At 33.3% G+C, this 21,510-nt stretch overlaps 1 protein-coding gene across 3 annotated transcripts in view; it reads right to left on the bottom strand.

Moving 5' to 3' along the window:
- Positions 1-21,510, bottom strand: part of LOC114880353 (mucin-4) — a 173,964-nt gene that overhangs the window by 59,788 nt on the left and 92,666 nt on the right. For all 3 annotated transcript variants that reach the window (XM_046288696.1, XM_046288695.1, XM_046288697.1), the window contains exon 3: positions 8,091-8,170. In XM_046288696.1, the coding sequence (XP_046144652.1) occupies positions 8,091-8,136 (46 nt within the window). In that variant the 5' untranslated portion in view covers positions 8,137-8,170. The remainder of the gene's footprint in view (positions 1-8,090; positions 8,171-21,510) is intronic.

Below are 21,510 nucleotides of genomic sequence, written 5' to 3'. Positions count from 1 at the left end.
CAGAAATGAAAGAAATGATGATACAAAATAAATCTGATATTATTACATGGTTTGCAACATTCTCTGCTAAATGTATAGCAAAGACTGAAGATAATGCTATAAAAAATCCAGGATGCAGTATAAACCCGTATTATTCGATAGAAATAGGTGTTAGGGTGAAGCACGTGCACTTCGTGTAGATCGTTTAATTTCAGGCACGGAAGAAAAAACGACGGAGCCCACAAATAAGACAATTCAAAGCAGAGTAATTAGTAATTTATTAATTATGTGGATATCTGGTATAGCCATTAACAGAATAGGATTTTAATTCTTTTACACATCCACGTCTTCTTGCCTTTTTTTGGTTACACATAACTAGGTTCATACCGAAGCGCGAACAACCCCGTGCCGCCAACGTGAGAGGGCTGGTTGCCTCTTGTTTTACCAACCGCGACAATAGGGAAGTGAATAATATTGTGGCCACAGCCAACTCTAGTACTAGCCGAGTTGCGCCCAAGAGCGAAAGGAGATATATCTCCAGAGTTCTGAGATCGGGCGAGCAGATGCCGCGGAGCAAGCCCGCGAGCGAACCATCGGGCGCTGGCAACAGTGTTGGGATGTTAGTCCCAAAGGACGGTGGACCCGGCTCCTGATCCAGGACCTGGGCCAGTGGTCGTCGCGTCGCCACGGCGAGGTGACCTTTTACCTGACGCAATTCCTGACAGGACACTGCTACTTCCGTAAGTACCTGTTCAGGATGCGGAAAGTAGGGTCACCTCACTGCTTGCTTTGTGGCGAAGCAGAGGACGATGCGCTCCACACCTTCTTCGTCTGCGATTATTTTGCGGACAAGCGAAGAGGTGTGGAGCGCGCCATCGCCGACAGCATCATCCCGCAGAACATCGTCGGGGTGATGCTCCACAGCCAGAAGCTGTGGGACACTGTGGCGCAGTATGTCGAGTACGTACTGCGCCGCAAGCGTGAAGAGGGGTGCCTGGGGGGCACCCCCCTCGTGACCCGAGACGCGCCGCTAAGGCGCAAATAGCACAGCCCCGGAGCCGAAGTAATGCTAACGCGGTTCCGGCTCCGGGGGTTAACTGTGGGTATGGAGGAGGGGTTTTAGTGGGTATACCCGGAAGCGAGTACTTGCTACCGGGGGAGCCCCACACTACCCGGGTGTGGTCGTACCATTTGGTAGCCCCCCCGGTGTGCGGAAATGCATTGCCCCTCCTCTTTAAAAAAAAGAAAAACTACCCGGGCTGAAGTAAAAATGGCAACACCGCGGGAGTCCGGTCTGAATATATCAACACCTACCCTACTCTATCTACCTCCCGGACTCCCAGCCAATCAACATCGTCAGGCTTCTGGCTACTCTCTGGCCTTCACATAACATCTTTGGTTTCGTTCCAATAATTTCGCTTGTTTCAAGGTTTTTGTTAACTTATATATACGTTTATCAATTCTTAAATGTTTCAATTTGATCCAAAGATGGTTTCATTTTGCTTCATACCTAAATTTTCTTGAAACTACTTCGAGAGTACACAAAATATATATCACATTTATAACAATTTTGTGCAACGTTTATGTATTGTTATATGCTTTTAATTAAAAAAGACGTTAATTACAATTCCGAGCACAGGACTCTGTTTTTGAAAATAGGACTCCCGATTGTTACGTGAGCAGTGTTGCCATGTTGTTCAACATGGCTAGTAAGTACTTACTAGAGTCGGCTGTGTTGTGGCCAGGCCTATCCGACTCTTATATGTTGCCTGTACATTACCGTGGCGACGTAATGACCAAGAAATCGTAGGTGGCGATACTGTCTAATTGGCCGCAGTGACTACAGATCCGTAGGTCGAGTCGAAGTGAAATAGTAAGCGTAATACGTGATATCTGGCGTGAATAACGTTCCATCATCCAAATTAAGTTTCGTATGTATATCCGTATATAAGTGTAGAATACTATATATAAATAGTTTCCTATTTATTATTTATTCAAAGAATACATAGTTACATGTATATTAGGTTAGTTTTTTCTAACTTTGATTAAAGGAAATTAATTTCGTATTGTATACATTAAAATATTGAAAAATGAGGTGTATAGCTGTTGGGTGCACATCGGGATACAAAAGTAATCCTGAAAACGTACACTTTTTTCGTGTACTGAAAAATAAAAATAAGTCGGAAGAATGGCAAAAAGCACGCCGACGAAAGGATTTAGTTTTAAATTCATCACGTTGTGTTTGCAAACACCACTTCGCAGAAGAAGATATTATTTGTAAAAAACACGTAAAAAAAATATCAAAATACTTGAACTTTTAATAGAATAACATATGAACATTAGGTTAGCTCGTGGCTGACTAACATGGCGAGCAACGTGGGCCACCGCGTCGGCCCTGCGCATGCAACACTTCTTCCTTCGATCTCTCACGCGCGGGAATGGCGGGAAATACAACTTCAACAGTAACTTTGCACTTGCAATCATTTTTTGGTCGTGCAAAACTTGCAATAGCGGAACAGATACATATTTGAAGCTAAAAGTGTGTTCACTAATATAGAAAATAAATCAGACAACAAGATTAGAGAAAAGGAAACTTTAAATGAATTATTCCATAACAAAATTTGACATGCAGTGATGCCCAACTCACATATATGTATAACGTGTAATGAAAATCCAGTGATGAACAGTGACACTATTAATGTAACGTACAGCTAAACTTCACAGACTGCACAAACAAATACTGACAAAAAAGGAAATTACGAAAGTGATACTGTAGCGAGTGTGAAATCAGAAAATGAGTACTCTGATTTAAGCAAGGAGCATAATTAGCGAAACAAAAATGAGACAAAAGCAGTTAAAAGGACACACCTCCAACCACAACCAGATTTTGTAAGAGTTTGCAAAAGAAAAAAAGTTGATATAGTTATGTTACAAAATGGAAATCTTTGCGAATCATTAAAAGATGAAAAACATAGACTCATCGTTATAAACACCTGTGGATTTGATAGTATTGTTCAGCTGTTTGCTACTACATGCATACATGAAGAATGTTACGATATTCTAATAAACACTACATCTAACATATTCCAATTTATTAATAATTTTATTGATAAAGGTCCGATCAAATCAATTTATAGACAACACGCAACAATACATACTACGCAGTATCGAATATTTCGTCAGCAAATATGAGTTTAATGTCATTACCATAAATGCGCTTTCAAATGTTTGCAATTTATGCGAATATCTTTTCAGAGAAGAGCCAAGTTGTACTTTACAAAAGGAATGTATTAAATATAAAAAAGTAATAACTAGGAACTTGATCCTTATAAAGTTGCTCAGGCTATTCAAGATTATATAACTCATAATCATAAATCATGTAAAGAATGTGGCGGAAACGTAGAAATAAGAGAAAACTATCATTCGCACTTACTTATTGAATGCATTAGAGACGAAGACAGCAAAGTAGCGTTAAAAATTTTTCCGGAAATGCTCACGCTTCATAATTCAGCATTTTCTTTGATTGGTGTTATACATTACAGTGGAGGACGCAATAAAAATTCGGCTGGACATTACATGGCTTATGCTCTGTATACTGGCAAATGGATACTTTTCGATGATTTATTGATAAAATGTAGATGCGTTAATGAAGATACCATCATAAGTCCAGCAGTTTGTTTATATATAAAAATAAATTAGAAACCAAAATTGTAAAACTTTTAAAAATTACAAGTTGTATAAAAAGAAGAAAAATGTAAAAGTATAATGTAAATAATATATGTAATAACCTTATTTCATTTGAGATTATACATTAATTTCACCTTCATTTACATAATTTATACTTTTAAAGTAATGTAAATAAATAAATAAAAAAAGACGAAAAAGGTAAAAAAAAATAAGGAATAAAGAAAAACACATAACGAAGAAATATCTCTTAAATGATTAATATCTGGTAACTCATTAGATTACATACATATATTACAAATACACCTGACTTATAGAATTTGAAGGACTATACTTGAAAATAAACCATTTATGTCACTAAGGTAATGCAACTCAAATACATATATAATATTATGTATCTCAGATGATTGCAAATGCATATTTTGGATGGAAAATTGTAGCGCGGCGAATCGCGAACAAGAGTAAAGTGCCATTTATATCGATATTCCGGAGGAATCGAAAGTTGTGCTAAGTTGTGCTAATGTAGCACAACTCAAATATACAATATTATGTTTGTCAGACAAAGCATACAGATAAAAATATTAAATATGTTCAATATTACTAGAAATGTTTTTTTTATCGTAACATTTGTTTTAGTCATTTTTTGAGAGCGATGTTTTAGCACAATGTTAACACAACTTAGCACAATTGGAAAAATTGAAATACATGAAAAGAAGGGGGCTGGCCTAAAAAATCGTTTTTTTCCCTTTTTCCATCGTATTCTTCATATTACGTTTGTAGCACAAGTCAGCCCAATTGCCAAATTTTATGAATTTTACAAGTGGGGGACTAACTTCTAGTAGGCTATTGTAAAAGTATTTCTGAGAGAGAGATGCTACTGCACGAGGCGGCAAAATTATAATTGTAAGCGTTGAGTGGAGGGGGAGAGAGGGTTTCGTCTCCCCGGACGTCTTTAGTTCGGGCCAGGGACCGCTAGGTGGCGGCGAAATATCGGTGGCACTGTTCTCGCAAGCGGTCGCCTAGCATGCAGTTCGTATATGTAGGAGTTCCGAATTACGGTATGATAGGTGTGTGGGGCAGAGATCGTCTGATGTCAGCCCCACTAACAAGTCTGACAGACGATCCCGAGTCAAAACGCCTTTTTCTCCCCTCTCCTACAATAATATTTTTAAAAATACACATATCCTAGCAAATGTGATACAGTTGACTCCTGTATAACGCGGCTAATACGTTACGCGCTATACGATAATTTTTTTCATACAACGCTAATAATGTAAAGTTACATGTTTGGGATGATTATTGCATTACCAACTTTTATTTTCTATATTTTATGAAATAGGATAGTTTTTTAAAGATATAAGTAACATAGTGCGTTAAGATGAAATGGAGCAAATACAGACTGGTTTTTGTAAAGTTGGAATTTGAACCTGTGTATTTTTAGTCTGCTATGTAAGTACTTAACATTGCCGGTATCAAATGCATGGCACAGTTATTACTGTTTAACCTTTTAACGGCCGGTGGGACACATGCGTCCCACCTACTTTGAAAAGTCATAAGTTCCATAAAGATATCGACGTTTTTGAGGGCTCATTTTGAAGATGAAGGATGCATCTAATAATAAAAAATTTGGCAAATGCAAGGATTATACCCCCTCCGTTGTACACTGAGTTGCAATGAACTTGTCGCAGTGAAGTTGGCTCCAGATTTACTGACACATTCACGCCGCGTCGGTGAGTCGATCTCGCCCATCGTCTCACCGACGCGGCGTGAATGTGTCAGTAAATCTGGAGCCAACTTCACTGCGACAAGTTCATTGCAACTCAGTGTACACCCTGCCAAAAAGTAGGAAAATTGCAAGAAAATAAGAAATAAGCATAACTTTCAGAAAAAATTTTTTTAAAAATTGAGATTTCACATGTATGTTTGAAAACTACATAAAAACCTGTAGCAAGAAGGTCCGGATCAAAAACTACCCCTAACTTCTCATCCCATTGGGGTGCTTTTTGAACGTGAGTCCCCTTACCTCTCACGAATCGGGATGCTTTTTGAACGTGAGTTCCCTTGCCTCTCACGAATCGGGGTGCTTTTTGAACGAAGGATAGTTCATAAGGATTGTATTGATCCATAAGTTTCTCAGAATATATTCACGTGTTCCAGGAAACGTTTTCCAAAACACTTATACTTCGATTTAGATCAGGATACAATACAAGAAATGTGATTATAACATTTCATGCATTGGAGGTGGGTTGTTCTCAATTGAGAGGTAGTTTATAAGGGTTAATTGATCCGTAAGTTCCTCAGAATCCCACTGCGTGATCTGGAATGACGGTCTCCATTTCGGGCAAAATTAAACGATGGGAAATGAAATTAAAATGTTTTCAAGCAGTTGGGGTGATTTTTTCATTTGGGGAAAGTTTCTAGGGGTATACAAATCTGGAACAACTTTTTTTCTCATATTGGATACTCATGAATTCTGATTTTCCATGTACGGGCTTTGCCAATCCCCCAGAAAAAACTCGGCCGTTAAAGGCTTAATTCATATTGACTACGACCCTAATTTTTCTTGTAAATTTTCATTTTAGTAGGAAATTTTTCAAAATGTTAACTACTCTACACTTTCCTCGAAAACAAGGTAAGAGCGTACTTTTGATTTATAAATACTTTGAACCGTTGTTTCATGTTCAATGAGGCAACAACAAAATTATTAACAAGAGAATTATTTTACTGCATGAAAATATGTCGTTTCGTTTTATAGGTATCCATTTTTAAACAAACAAGCATTTTTTGTTGAAATATAAAAGAGGGTATAGTGAAATAAAATGATAATAAAAAAAAGGTTTATTACTACATATCAGCTAGGGAAATTTCGCTCATATTATAATAAAAATAACTGGTAAATACACTTGCCCTGTTTGCAAATTTCCTTACTCCACCTTATATTTATGAAAACAACGGTGGCAATATCGTAGGATGCTGGCGGTAAAATTATGGCGTTTCGTCTCGGGGACCGTCCACTAGAACTCCTCAGTGGGGTTGACATGAACGGTCCCTGCCCCAGACCCCTGCATACTATACAGGGTCTACCATTTATCTCGGAACCCGTGCGCGCGTGAATTCATGAATGTGGCAACAGCGCAACGTTTGGCATGATCGGCGATACTCTGGTCCGAGATTCGATTCGGGATACGAGTATGTTTATCTCTCTGCCGATCGTGCCCGAGTTTTGCCGAGCCAACCCGAGCCGACTCGAAGTTCCACTGCTTGTCGTGCATACTCGTATCCCGAATCGAATCTCGGACTAGAGTTCGGACAATTACCAACTTAACTCTAGGGATTTTTACATCGCTCCCCATAGCTCTCTACATGACATTATACTTTCAGCAATGGTTTGCAGAGGGCGCATCTATCAAATTTTAGCACCTGTTGCCACATTCATGAGTTCGCGCGCGCACGGGTTCCAAGATAAATGATAGACTCTGTATTCTCAGATGTTATATGGTATACGTATATCGACCAGGCCCGTGATGGAGCGCTTGCGAGAAAGGATGGATTATACGTGCGACATCTTGCGGCCATCACGGGAAAGAGGCCCAAGAGCGCCTGGGGTGCCATACTCCGCTTATAACCCCCACAATATTTTTGGCGTCTTATAAGAATTTGTGTTGGCGAAATTCCTCAAATTGTAGCAGAACACGAAGTTGGCAACGAAAGTATTGCGTCGGGGCGTCGTTACCGATAGCGGCAGCACCTCTCGGGCCCACTTTGTCCACGCGGAACCGGCACGATCGATGCCATGATCGATTCTTGTTCTTCTTGTTTGTACGCTCAACGTAAGAGCACGTGCTTCCGACCACGCGAGTTTATAGACAAGACCGCCATATTGAACACGCTTTCTGTATTTCTCAGTCCACGCGCGTTTTATATGTATTACGCCGTTTGTTCATGTACACTGAGTTGCATTGAACTTGTCGCAGTGAAGTTGGCTACAAATTCACTAACGCGTTCACGCAGAGTTGGTGAGCCGATTTGTAGCCAACTTCACTGCGACAAGTTCAATGCAACTCATCGTACATAGTGTAAATATACTTTATTATTAATCAATCAAGGTGCGTGTTTCTTTCTCCGACCTCGCAGACCACGCATTTCGGTAACAATTTGAATAATTTGAATATAACATATCCAATGAACGAGTAATCTGCCTTCTTTAATTAATAAATCAATTTTAAGTTTATTGGGTATTTCATAATATTCCTTGATGTCGCGAAGAAAATGCCAGGAAAAAGAAACCAACATTTATAAATCGAGTTTATATGTGAATCGTCAGTCACCTCGACCTTCGTGCTATTTCACGGATGCACATTATACATTTATTAGCCAGTGAATTATGCAAATCGATCGATACATGCAGGTTTATAATGTATTCTTACCTGTGCATACTCTTAACCCGAAAGCCACTCTTCTCCTTCGAGTCATCTCACCGTTCGTTCGTTAGATCTCCTCGCAGAATCTGCAATGAAAATTACATTCCATTTACACTTCCTTGCAAAAATCTCCTTTATTTACGTTCTTATTCGTTTAAACAATTAGTATTGTTCCATTCCACTGACTTGTGAGAGACCATAAGAAATGTTAAAGTCATTTTAACACTCGTATCTTTGGTAATATGTAAATATTATTACGTTACTTTTCTAAATTGAATGTATGTCCATTAGCAGTTGTAAATTAACATATAAGAGCCTTGAACTTGAAAAAGTTTTGAACTGCGCAGGTAGTAACTTAAATGTCGACGGCATTGGCATAACTAGGATTTATTTGGGGAAGGGGCAGGCCTCTAGCTTTATTTATAATGTAACGTATTGCAAATTTTGAATTTAGCATTTAGGGATTTTGAAATTTTAGAACTTTAAAAATTTGGGATTTTAGAATTTTAGACTTTTAGGATATTAAGATTTTGGAATTTTGAAATTTTGGGATTTTGGAATTTTAGAATTTTACGATTTAAGAATTTTAGTATCTTACAATTAGAATTTCGTTTTGAAGGCGCCATTTCAGATTTAAGGAATGTTATAGCCCCTTCCTAGTTACGCCAATGATTGACAACAAGTTAACAATTCTTGCCAACTTTATTTATTAGCAAACCAAAAAAATATCAAATGTAGGTATATTGTTTCCAAATTTGTGAAAAACAAGATTTTTATTTAAAAAAGACAATTTTGGAGAAAAATGTCTGCTCTATTGTATGCTATATTTAAATTTTGTCTTAGACTTCTAGATTTTGAAATAATTTGAAACATATTTGCAAAAATTAGGTTTTTGCGGGAAACAGTTTGTGGATTAATATTCAGCATATGAAAACTTCTAAAAAACCGTTATTGAATGTTATAAGTTCAGATAACTGTTGAACAATGTATTTTTAGAATCAGATAACAGATGAGTGCACTGTTAAAATTAATATAGGTCACTCTATTATTGTGATTTTTAGGTTGAAACGTTATTGTAAAAGAATACGAATGTGTTTCGAATTTTCGCGGTTGGGCCAACATATGTAAATAGGAAGCGTTGCGACTACAAGACAATTGCGTAGCGTTATGTCTTTGCCTCATTGTTTTTATTCCGTTAATTTTATATCTCGCACTTCCTGTTTGGAACTCTGTCTGAAAAGCGCGGCCAAACCGTGGCGTCTTTTTTTCTACGTTCAATGTAAATGTTAAATAAACTCTTATACCAAAGAACAACAGTTATATTATAATGTTGATGTTAAATCTAGGTGACTTGCAATGACTTTCCTTCTATAGACATTCAATCAATATGTACAATGAAGTTGACTACTTTGCGGTATTCTATATGGATAACTGTGGTTTGTAGTAAAACCCAAGCAATTTCGTATTGGATAGTATTTAACAGAGTAAGTTCAATGAAAATATTTCCTAGAAAACAAGGGGCAAATTTAATCACTAACATGTGAAATCCTTTCATATTTTTTCATTAATAAAGTATTTTATTAGATACAAACAAAATTTCATTTTACTTTGAAAATGCGAATGGATTTAAAAATTGAAATTGTTCATCACTTACAAGAGCATATGTAACATACAGAGTAAATATTTAAATTAAACTAATCTAAATAATTTCATTAAAAAAATACCGATGACCTTGAAGTCCCTGGAAAAAATAAATTTGGAAAAAAAGTAATCTTATTACTTCATGTGTCCCTTGAAGTACAGTGTACTCTCGTTATATTGCCACGTGAGCGATTTGACTTTCACACAGATTTTCAAGTATGCTAGTGCAAAATGATATTCAATTTTATCTCTCTATTCCCCACTAATTGAAAGTTTGAAAGCTTGAAAAATTTTTCGCATCTTTGTTCATATCAATACAATCATAGTCTACTGTAGTATTATATTGCCCCATTGAAATAACCCACTCTGTATTTTTATCTACCTCACTGAAATCAATACTTTAATTTGGCTTAGAAATATAGAAATAACATTTTTAAAAAAATATCCTTGATTGAAATCTTACTTACAATATTTACTTTTTGGGAGTAATTATGGATTTATTAACTGAATATTTTAATTGTTAAAGGCAATACAAGAATTTCAGATGATTAGACGGTATGTTTACTTAGGAGGGCAAATAGAATGTGAATCTTCGAGAATTGTTTTTTCTCAACTTATTAATTTTGTTAAATGAAACTTTTTTCCTTTTTGAACAATACATCTTCAGCAACTTCTAGTCATTTTCTTATGCAAAAATAACAAAAATACATATACTCTTAAATTAGATCAAACACTATGCATTTTTTCAAATTTATCAATATTATAAATTTTTATTCACAATACATTTGAGTGACATTTACACAATACAAGTGACATTTTTATTTATTTTTTCATTTTATTTAACAATTTAACTAACCATTATTGTTCTTAATTCAAAAGTTTTAAAAAGTGTTAATTGCATCTCTCTGGTTCTAGCATCTCACTTATTACAGAAGATTGTTTAAAGATTGAAATTCAGAAACAAGATAAATATTTTAAAAAATAGGACAAGTCGTTTAAGATATCATCCCCCCTCTCCCCTCCCTCTCCCTCTCTCTTCTCATTGTTCTAAAACGTAACATTAGAACCCTCAAGGTAAAACGCGAAGAGTGACTAACGAGTAGCGAAACTTGCAGAGAAACGAGCTCTATACTTGACATTATTTACTAAGTTAACGAGCCACGTAACTGGAGAATGTTTGTTGCTCCATATTCGGCGCGACGAATTTTTATGAAAATTAATTGTCTCATTTATATTCAAGGTGAATTAAAATGTCAGAGCGCAAGGTTTAAGATGATTCAGAAGAACGATAGTCAGTATCATACTTTCTGCCTGTTACTTAATATTGTTCTCTTTTGAAGCAGATATTTCGTAAACGTTGCAAATTGTTTCTTTACGGTTAGTCTGAAATAATTGATGACGATATTTGTGATTGACTAATTCATTACTCATTTTAACTTTTAAAATCAGTCCTGATTCAATGAAACGTCTAAGGGGGGCTAGAGCCCTGACCCCACTTTCCAAAGAGCCCCTTCTAAACCTTCCATTTAGAACAACTATGTCAAAACATAACGAATTAAATTTTTTTATTGTTGTTCTTTTCCTTTAAGATTGTTATCTAATTTTATATGAAATATTATTTCAATTTTTTGAACCAAGTTTATCAAGCAGGGGGTTCGCGAAGATTTTATAACCCTGAGATCCAAAAATCTTAATCAGGTACTGTTTCGGATATCAATGCTCTGCTACAATAATATTATTGTTCGTAACATTCATATATTGGAGAAATAATTTTTAAAGGAACAGTGTGAAGTTTAGAAAATAAGAATAATATGAAATACAAAATTAAATTAAAGTTGAGGCTCTCTCCATGGTCCGCTGTCCGAGGGTTAATGAGTAAACATTTATTGAGGAGAACAAATTTGATTTTATTTATATTAAAACATTTTGAAGAAAATTTGATTTCACATTTGAGATATTTAGACTAATTATGAGCTAGCTAATCGATCGAGATTGTTAAAACAGATTATTCTGTAAAAGTAGAAATAACACTTTCTCTTTGAAAATATTTTGTGCTCACACCTGGGGTCATTTAATCATTCATCTCGTGATGTTAGTAAATTTGTAAATTCTTAATTATCCATGCTCCCCTACGTAGGAGGACAAATACGGTCCAGCGAGGGCAAAGAAACCAGATCAATCATGTGTATACGTGTACACGTATACATGTGGGCAATCCCATTTGTATAGAATGAGAACCGAGTACAGCGATGTATTGGTTAATTAGGGCACATTCAGAGACAATGAATGCAGCAAACATACGTGCATTCAAAGCTTTCATATCACTCGTCTCATTTATGCTTCATGACATAATGTTAAACGGAATGTCAACTATGTGATTATTTCGTAATTCAATATTCTTGTTTTAGAATCGGGATTCTGAAATTACTCATTGAGTTTGGAGGAAAAGGGTGACAGTAGATTTCATTTTTGAAAATTTGAAACCACTTTTTAAAAAGAATTTTTGGATTTTATTTTATGTTCTTTGTGAAATTTGCTAAGATCTTTCCAAGTTTTTTTTATCAGTGTCATATGTAATCAAACATGAGAAATATAAATTTCTAAAGAGATATTCTGGACCTATGTTTTTCTATGGCCCTGAAGTGGAATTGATTGAACTTAATCCTTATTTCGATACCTATAATTACTTTTATTGCAGAAGGTAATTACTTTGATAAAAAAAGTTCAGCAACTTAAAAATTAAAGAAAAAAATTAGAAATTTTGCAGAAATATAGTTTATATGATGTTAATAACCAAACTATGTATTTTTTGCTGTGGTAATAAAACAGCCCTAGAAGTGAAAATGCGGTCTTCCCCTAACCTTGAACCTGTTACAGGTATTTAATATTAGTTTTTTCTGATATGATGATTCATGACTTATATCTCTACTTCACTTACAGTTGAAGTGTGACCAATTCGACTGGTATTTTTGGTATACTTGAATTTTTAATTTATGTGTATGATATTGCAATTATATTTATTGGTTTTGACATTGCAACACCGAATAATTAGGTCTAACGAGGGATTAAGAATACTGAAAATTAATTTTTTAATGGAATATTCACTTTAATTTTTTATATTAAGTTATCATTTTAAATTGTGATTTTTAATTATTATTTTAAATTCGGTTCTTAGCGCTACTCAGAATTGAAGTGAATAATTAGGTTTGATTGACATAAATCTTAAAAAATTCACGAAGTAAGGGATTGATGATATCAAAACTTAATTTTCTAATATAATACTCCAATCTTTTATTTAAAATTGTTAATGCGATGTTAGTGGCGTTCAGAATGGGCCTACTATTTTTACGCTTTAATTGTTTTACTTGCTATGGAAATGACTGAACAAGTAAGGACTTGTTCAATGACTGTTAACCCCTGAACAGCAGAGCTTGGATCAGTATTACAAAAAATATACACCGATATTAACCTAAAGTTAAATATAATAATAATTTTCGAACGAAAGAGTTTCATATATTTGGAAAATGATTTTTAAAGGAACAGTGTAAATAATTTGAAATACAAAATTATATTAAAGTGGCTCTCTCCATGGTCCGCCGTTCGAGGGTTAAGCGTTAAGGAAACAGCCCGCGATATCTCATAATTGAGTTTACGCCATCTGATAATCGAAAGCAAACGTGTTAATTGTGTTTTCTTCTTTCTACGAAAACTGGTTTCGCAGGGTCATCAACAAATATTATAAAATCAAAAGAAATAGAAAACAGCACCAGACATCCTCAGTGTGTTATTCAGCACAAAATTGTTTATACGTGTGCAATCATGTATAATACACATCCTCAATATATCTTGTAGGAGCCATTTAGGCAGCCATTTAAAGGAGGTCGACCTCAAGACATGCCAATTAAATTAATGCAAGTTAGACCGGCTCGAGAATGAACCTTTATTTTGCTCGACGTGCTTTCGCGCGAGGAATCTTATTTGTCTTCCTGACCCGACAAAACGTATCATTTTTTATTTGGACACGTATCTTTTCATTGTAGGTACTTCATAAAGTTCAATGTATCTCCTCTGTAACTTTCACTCTGAATTATAGAATTTTATTTGATAAAACAGGTTTTCTTGTAGATTATATCAAAAAGAGTGAAAAAGTAAGAAATAAACAGTGTATTATAAATATAAAAATAACATAACTTTAAATTGTAAAATTAAAAGTATGCCAAGGATTATTTGGAAACGATCAAAGGTATAACATAGAAATTCAAAAAAACATAGTTAATAAATTATTACATCAATAGCTAACATTTTTTTTAAAAAAGCAATTGCATTTTGAATATATCCTAGAATATTAGTTCATCATTTGTTAGATGTACAAATTAATTTTGTGCATTTTCTTTTTTTAATTGAGGATTTATTTTTTAAAAATCATGGTAATTTTGATTATTGAAGTAATCGTTATTGTTATTATATTCGGTAATTATTTAGAAGTTGGTCCCCCTCACCGATTTTCGTGACCTTGAAATATGTTGTCAAGGTCATCATTCTGAACAATTTTTCCCTATACATGTTACCGCCGCTCGGCCTTAGTTTCCGAGATATTTGCAAAAATCTTTGGTAATTATTTAGAAGTTGGTCCTCCTCACCGATTTTCGTGACCTTGAAATATGTTGTCAAGATCATCATTCTGAACAACTTTTCCCTATACATGTTACCGCCGCTCGGCCTTAGTTTTCGAGATATTTGCAAACATCTTTAGTTAAACTTAGATTACGAGTACACTGTATTCTGGGAAAAATGGAGACTGAATGGTGATTGAAAGAGTGATTGAAGTGGTTTGAGGTTAGGGTTAGGGTTAGAGTTTTGTTTTTGATTTTTTCACGTTATAATTACTCTTTCTTTCACTTTTTATATATTGTATACCTATTATTCATTTTGTGTTTTGTCAGAAATCGGAAACATTTCGCCCATCATGTCGAAAAATGCCATTATACGCTCATTAACATCATGTTGACGTCGGAATTAAAACTCAGCTATATATCCCACGTAATGAGACGTACGAATTCCATAACGAGGAATATTAGCTCTCGTATCACGCCATGTACGCTTTACACCTAAACCTAACCTAAACCTAACCTAACCTAAGCTGAACCCTAACCCTAACCTCAAACCACTTCAATCACTCTTTCAATCACTATTCAGTCTCCATTTTTTCCGGAATACAGTGTACTGGTGACATAAGTATAACTGAAGTTTTTTACGAATATCTCGGAAACTAAGGCCGAGCGGCGGTAACATGTATAGGGAAAAGTTGTTCAGAATGATGACCTTGACAACATATTTCAAGGTCACGAAAATCGGTGAGGAGAACCAACTTCTAAATAATTACGTTATATTCTCACACCAATTTTCAAATATACAGAAGTGCGAGAAAATATTCAAATTTCAAATATTAATTAACAAAGCGTAGTGCTAAAAGCACCGAATTAATTTGTACACATAACAAAACTGAATTAATATTAATGTTTCATTCGGATGATTTCTTCATGTTATGATATCGTACAAAATTTATCAAGTTTCTGACACTAGTTTTCAAAATGTAATCAGTGTGGAGCGTAGAATGGAACAGCGCTATATCTCAATAAATAAATTAAAAAACTGACTATATCAACAGCCATGTAAATTACATATTTACAGATAAAAACAGGTCTGTTGACTTTTAAGCTTAATTTGAAAGTCCATTATAAAAAGAAAAGAAGAAACATTATTTCAAACCTGATTTCAAATGAGCACAAATCTTTTTAAAAGTCGTGATCAAATAATTGAATTTTTTTGAGAAGATATTTTCAGAGATAATAGTTTTGCAGAATTTACCATTAAACATGCTCCTTATTATCTAATTTAATTGTTTATGTATGCAAATTAATTCGATGCTTTTAATACTACTCTTTCTTAATTACTATTTTAGATTTGAATCTTTTCCCACGCTTCTGTGTTTCTATAAACACTAGCGCGAAAGCATGATAACGATATAAATTACTTCAGTAATTAGAGTTACTATGACTTTTTAAAAATAAATCTTATGAATAAAAATTAATTAAATATGTACCACTTAATTTATATTCTCCTTATTGTTAATATAATTATTAGTTTGCTATTGAAACACGTGGCCATGTAATATGAAAGTAATTATTATTACTACAGTATTTAGTACAAGTTTATTACTACATCGAAGTTTTAAAAGTACTTATTATTACACTGATAATTATAATAAGGTCAAATGTGTATAATGCACATATGCCTTTCTTCTATTCTTTGTATTTATAAAGAACAAAAAAGTTAAAAATAAATTTAAAGACACGACAAATATTTATTATATTTGTCATTTTTATTTTACTAAATATTGATTTTTGATAGTAAAGACACAGTTTTTAGAGTTTCTTTAGAAATTCATGTTTTTGATTCGTAGAAACAAGTATATCTGGGATACTTTATTTCACCGTGGAAAATTTTTTGTTTGTTTGGAAGAAAAGAAATCCTTTATAAGCCGGCAGAGTAGTGCAAGGTTCCCACTGAAATGTCCGATAAAACCTCTCCATTTTCTTCACTTTCTATCCTGAAATCAGTAGCCCGTTGCTTCATGGTAAGTTTACGAGATTAACACTCCTTTTCAGAATATCAGTCGTTTCACATTTTTTGCTGTTGTATAAATTCTCTTGTCTTATGAAAAATAAATTCATTAGATATCGTTTCCTATGTACCTCATATTTTTACGAGAACATACCACTAAATTTATGAATGATTTATGTTTACATAATATGTAAGTACTTGCATAGCGTATTCTCATTTTCCTGTCATTTGATCACCAAACTTGACCAATAAAGTTTGATAAAAAAAGAAATCAAGGTACAGTTTATATACTGACTGTCTTTTTTGTTTTAACGTGAATTAGAACGTTACCGATAAATGACCAATTTAAAAAATTGTTAACGACTACAATTATAATATTTTAAAAAGTCAGTATAATGGAGATCATTGGTGTAACTAGATAGGGGCTCACGGTGAACCCGATTTTTAAAAAAATGTGAATTGGTTCCCTTATCATTCTATAATTCTAAAATTTTTTTATTTTCAGATTTTAAGATTCAAAGGTTCTAAAATTTGTTAATTCTGGAATTCTAAGAATCTAAAATTTTAAAACTGTAAGATTGTAGAATTTCGAAATTCTGGAATTCTAAGATTCGAAGGTTATAAAATTCTGAAAGTTTAAGATTCTAAGGTTATAAAATTTCAAAATTCTGGGATTCTAAGATTCGAAGGTTTTAAAATCCCAAAGTTCTAAAAATTTAAGTTTTAAAATTGTAAGATTGTAGCGCGAATATGCCTAAAATATATTATATGTTATAGCCAAGTAAGACATACGAATCCCGCGTCCGCCGCGCGCCGAGTACTTGCAGGTACTAACATAAAAATCCTCACGCTCGGTCATACGCGCCTCTGATTGGGCGGATGTAACTATAGAAACTAGTATAAATACCGGATAAAACTGCCCAAAAAGTCAGTTAGGCATTTGAAAACCACCTTAGCCAGACCTTCCTTGGAACAGTCGGACCTTAGCGAACCAGGCTCTCCGCTACCTTAAAAACCTATCGCAGAGCAGCCGGACCTTCGCGGACCAGGCACTCTAAATCCAAGCACACCCAAGAAACCTTTCTTGTAAAGCAGCCGGACCTTCGCGGACCAGGCTCTTCGAATTATAAAATTATCCTACTTTCGTCAAACCCTTAGAATCTCCTCCGAAGTCCATCAAAAAAACTTACAACACTACCCTTAGCCGTGCCTCTGCGACGTTTAAAGAACCAAGCGAGACGCTTCGTTTACAACGCTTACAAGATTCAAATATTTAAAAATTCCCAAATTCTGAGATTCTAAGATCCTAATATTTTAAAAGTCCAAAATTCAATTAAGATCTTATGAAATGCAAGATATTAAATACTTGACACTGTTAATAAAACTGATGGATCTCGCCCACCCCAGAAAAATTGCTCGTTACACCGGCAGAGAACATGCTCACACATATATTATTATTCTAGTAACCATTTGTAAAAAAAAAAGGTTCGTTGTACAATTTTGAGTACCTATAATAAAAAAATCTGTAACTATTCTTTTTAACCATAATAACTTATTTTATAGTTAAATTTGTCAGCAGTTAATTAATTTCCGTTCTTCTCTGGCATATTTCTCATTTCGTAAGCTATAATTACGTAAGAGAAATGATTGTATCGAGTAACAGTTCAATCGGTCTGCTTGTGAGAACTTGACTTAAAGCAGTGCATTAAAAGCTGCATTTTCCGCCTCCACCCTTTCACTTTCGCGCTCTTTGTCCACGTTGATTGGACTGCACTTCTCATGACGGTATAAAAAGCTATCGCGTGCCGCCCTCCTACTGAATTGGGCCATAGTGCCATTTATTTCGCAGAAACTCGGTGAAAAACGTAACCCCGTAGAATGCTTTATTCGTGCATTTTTTTTTTCATACACTGATTGTTCGAGACAATCAATTTTTTTTACGCATCTGCAGCTGCAGATTAAGCTTTATACCAGTATATCGTTTCAACTGTACATCGTCAGTGATAATTATTTTATCTGTACGTTGATTAATAATGATTGGTTCTACGATTTTAATTGAATTCAGTAATATAAAACGAAGATATTTAAGAATAAGAAATAAATTATTTATTCAAATTTTATATCTCAAATAAGAGCTTATTCGAAAAATAAAAAATTCAATTAGTTATTTCAAAATAACAAAAAAAAACTTTGTTTGAAATAAAAATGTATTTAAATTGGAAATTATTCGCTATTTTGAAATGATTTGGTTCTATTCGAGATTTTTATTCAAACATCTGCAAGTAAATGTTCATTCAAAGAAAAAATTATTTGTGATTTTTTAATATTTTAAATTTATTCAAAATATATATCAGACGATTATTTGAAATTATAGTCAACTTTGAAGTAATCGATTATTGTTACGTTTTATTATTGTTGTTGATTTATTTAATTTTTTTAAATCGTATGTACTTCTAAGGGTTATTGTTATGTTTTCTTTGTTATCAAATTTTATATATATTTTAATTTTAGATCGTTAATAATACCTACTAATTTTATTTATAAATTAATTAACACACTGCTTACCACGCTGAAGCTGTTGAACATTTAATTATTCTTCACAAATCTTGTGTATTATTTTTACAATATTTTAATATATCTTTTATCCCAAATTACAAATATACATATAATAGCAGTATTTCTAATTAGGTAAATTTAAAAATTTCGGAACTGTAGGTAGTGGATTTCTATGAAAATTCAAGTGTCACCTACATATGGGTAATATCCGGGTCAAAATATTAATAAGTATTAGTTATATAATTTTAGCAGGATTAGATGATATACATACATTCCAGCTTATATGCTTTTATTAATTTTAGTAACTTTAGTGGCTAAAGTATATAATATTTAAACTATAATAATTTTCAAATTTAACAGCACTTAATAGAAGCTCACATGTAAGAAGCTTAATGTAAGTCAATCTAATATCCATTTAACAATTTATTATTACTTCGTGATAGTAAGCTGAACATTTAGGTAACAGATGGTATGATAACGTAACTACTTTTAATGAATGTGAACAGTTGTGAATCATCCTCCACACCAGTATAAAAACAAATATATGCAGAAAAAATCAATTCAATTTTACTTCAAAAGAAACACTATTTTTTTCATATAATTACATAATTAGGTACAATATCAATCATAGTGTCCGTTCATCTAGTGAAAAAGCACTGACTTTGGAGTCCAAGTTTAACCGCAGCAAATATAAATCTAATTATTTAATAAAAGCGTTAAAATAATTATCATAATTATCTGATAAAAGCTTTAGAATATTCAGTAATTTAGAATTTCAATAATTTATTTGAAATTACAAAATTACTAGACGAACGGACACTATGATTGATTTTGTACATATTATATCGCATCAATCGTATATAGAGGAAACGAATTCTATTTTCCGTGAAAACATTTGAAATTCTTCATCAATCATTTTTATTTGAGCATAGGTACTGCAGTTTTGTCACGTCTCTTCAATACGTTGATTGTAATTTCGTTTTAAATTTCAACAAACAGTATTATTCTGATTGTGTGTATAACAGAAATATCTATTTTATAATTTTATTACAATTTAACAAATGAAATACGTATAGTCATTCATGAAAGTTTTCGTACACTTTGCAAAAGAACTAAGTACTGAATCAAATATTTAAAGAACTAATTAGGGAAAATAAATATTCAGAAGAAAGTTTCGAAAAAGTTGAAATTTCTTTTAGACATAAATGAGCTAATTTGCTCATTAACGATTAATAATCTTTATTAAACCAAAATCACTTTTTCAGTGAACATAAATAATTTTTTAGAAATTTTTTAGATAAGGAAAATTATATATCCTCAATATTTTCTAACTAGTGAGCCTAATAAACACCCTCCTTAGTTTTATTAGGGAAAATTCAAATAAGCAATGACTTCGTATAATAACATACGAGGGCAATATTAATTAATTTATAAATAAAAGAAATGAATTAAGCTTATTTGGCCTTTTGACTTTTAATCCTCTTAGAATTTAATAGAATTTTTTGCCATTCTTCTTTTAAAGAACTTTAGAGGTTTTCTTTCTTTATTATACCCTATCTTGTTATATTTTGCTAAATAATTCCCAGCATATTATACAATAGCGGTTCTGAACTAGTGGCACTCGAGAAATAGCTGGGTCGTACATGCATAATTTGGGTACTATACAATATAACAATGTTAGTTTACTTTTTTTTGTACAATTATTTTATCAGAAACCGAAGAAAAGAAATATACGACAGCAATGTAATGAAGTGTATAATCTTTTCTAAATTCTTATGTATTGGACATATGTAGGTATCCCCTGTGATGGTACTGGAACTCTTACATTTTGATTCGGCTGGTATACATTTATGAAAATGTTGAGAATTGCTATTATGGAAGATTTAAATTCGGAGACTAACGAGTGAGATGGAAAGAAAAACTGCTTGGCAATATTATGTATTATAGTAGCTTATTGGTTATTTCAAATGTTTTAATTTTTTAATTCTTAATTTTTTCATTTTGAAGTTTTAATTTATTAAAACATTTTCATTTTTCGTAAAAATAAATAACTCCAATTTTTAATATTTTCTGTACATATATGTATATGTAAATTTTATAATAATTATATTTAAAAAAATACTGAATTTCTTCCTTATGACTGTACATTGCAATCGAGAGATAGGTTCATTAAACAATGTTCATTTGTCTATTAATAGATCTTATAGTATCACTTTCACTGCATAACTTGCATTCAGATAGGAATAAATGTATCGTATTAAAACGTGAGAACGTTCTATTACCTACAAGGTTGCATTTCTTTCTGTTTAACAGTTTCACGTTCTGGCAATGTGAGTGTAATAATTAGAAGAAAACAGCAACAATTCTACCGTAATTGTATAAATCCTATGTTCTGTTTCAGATGAACGTCAAAGGAATAGAAGCTTTAGTTATTTAAAATACATTATGTTCTGTTGAGTGTAATACCTTTTATCTATATGTATAATAATATATACTAAGAGTGATAAGTGTGAATCTGCCTTCTTCTACTTCGCGCACAACGCTGATCTTTGGAAGCCATGTGTGATGATGTGTGAGAACAAAGAGGCATTACGTATATTAAAGT

The sequence above is a fragment of the Osmia bicornis genome, chromosome 14 (genome assembly GCF_907164935.1).
Source record: "Osmia bicornis bicornis chromosome 14, iOsmBic2.1, whole genome shotgun sequence".
Classification (NCBI taxonomy): Eukaryota; Metazoa; Arthropoda; class Insecta; order Hymenoptera; family Megachilidae; genus Osmia; species Osmia bicornis.
The sequence above is the reverse complement of the archived record's forward strand: the minus strand, read 5'-3'. Positions and strand labels throughout refer to the sequence as shown.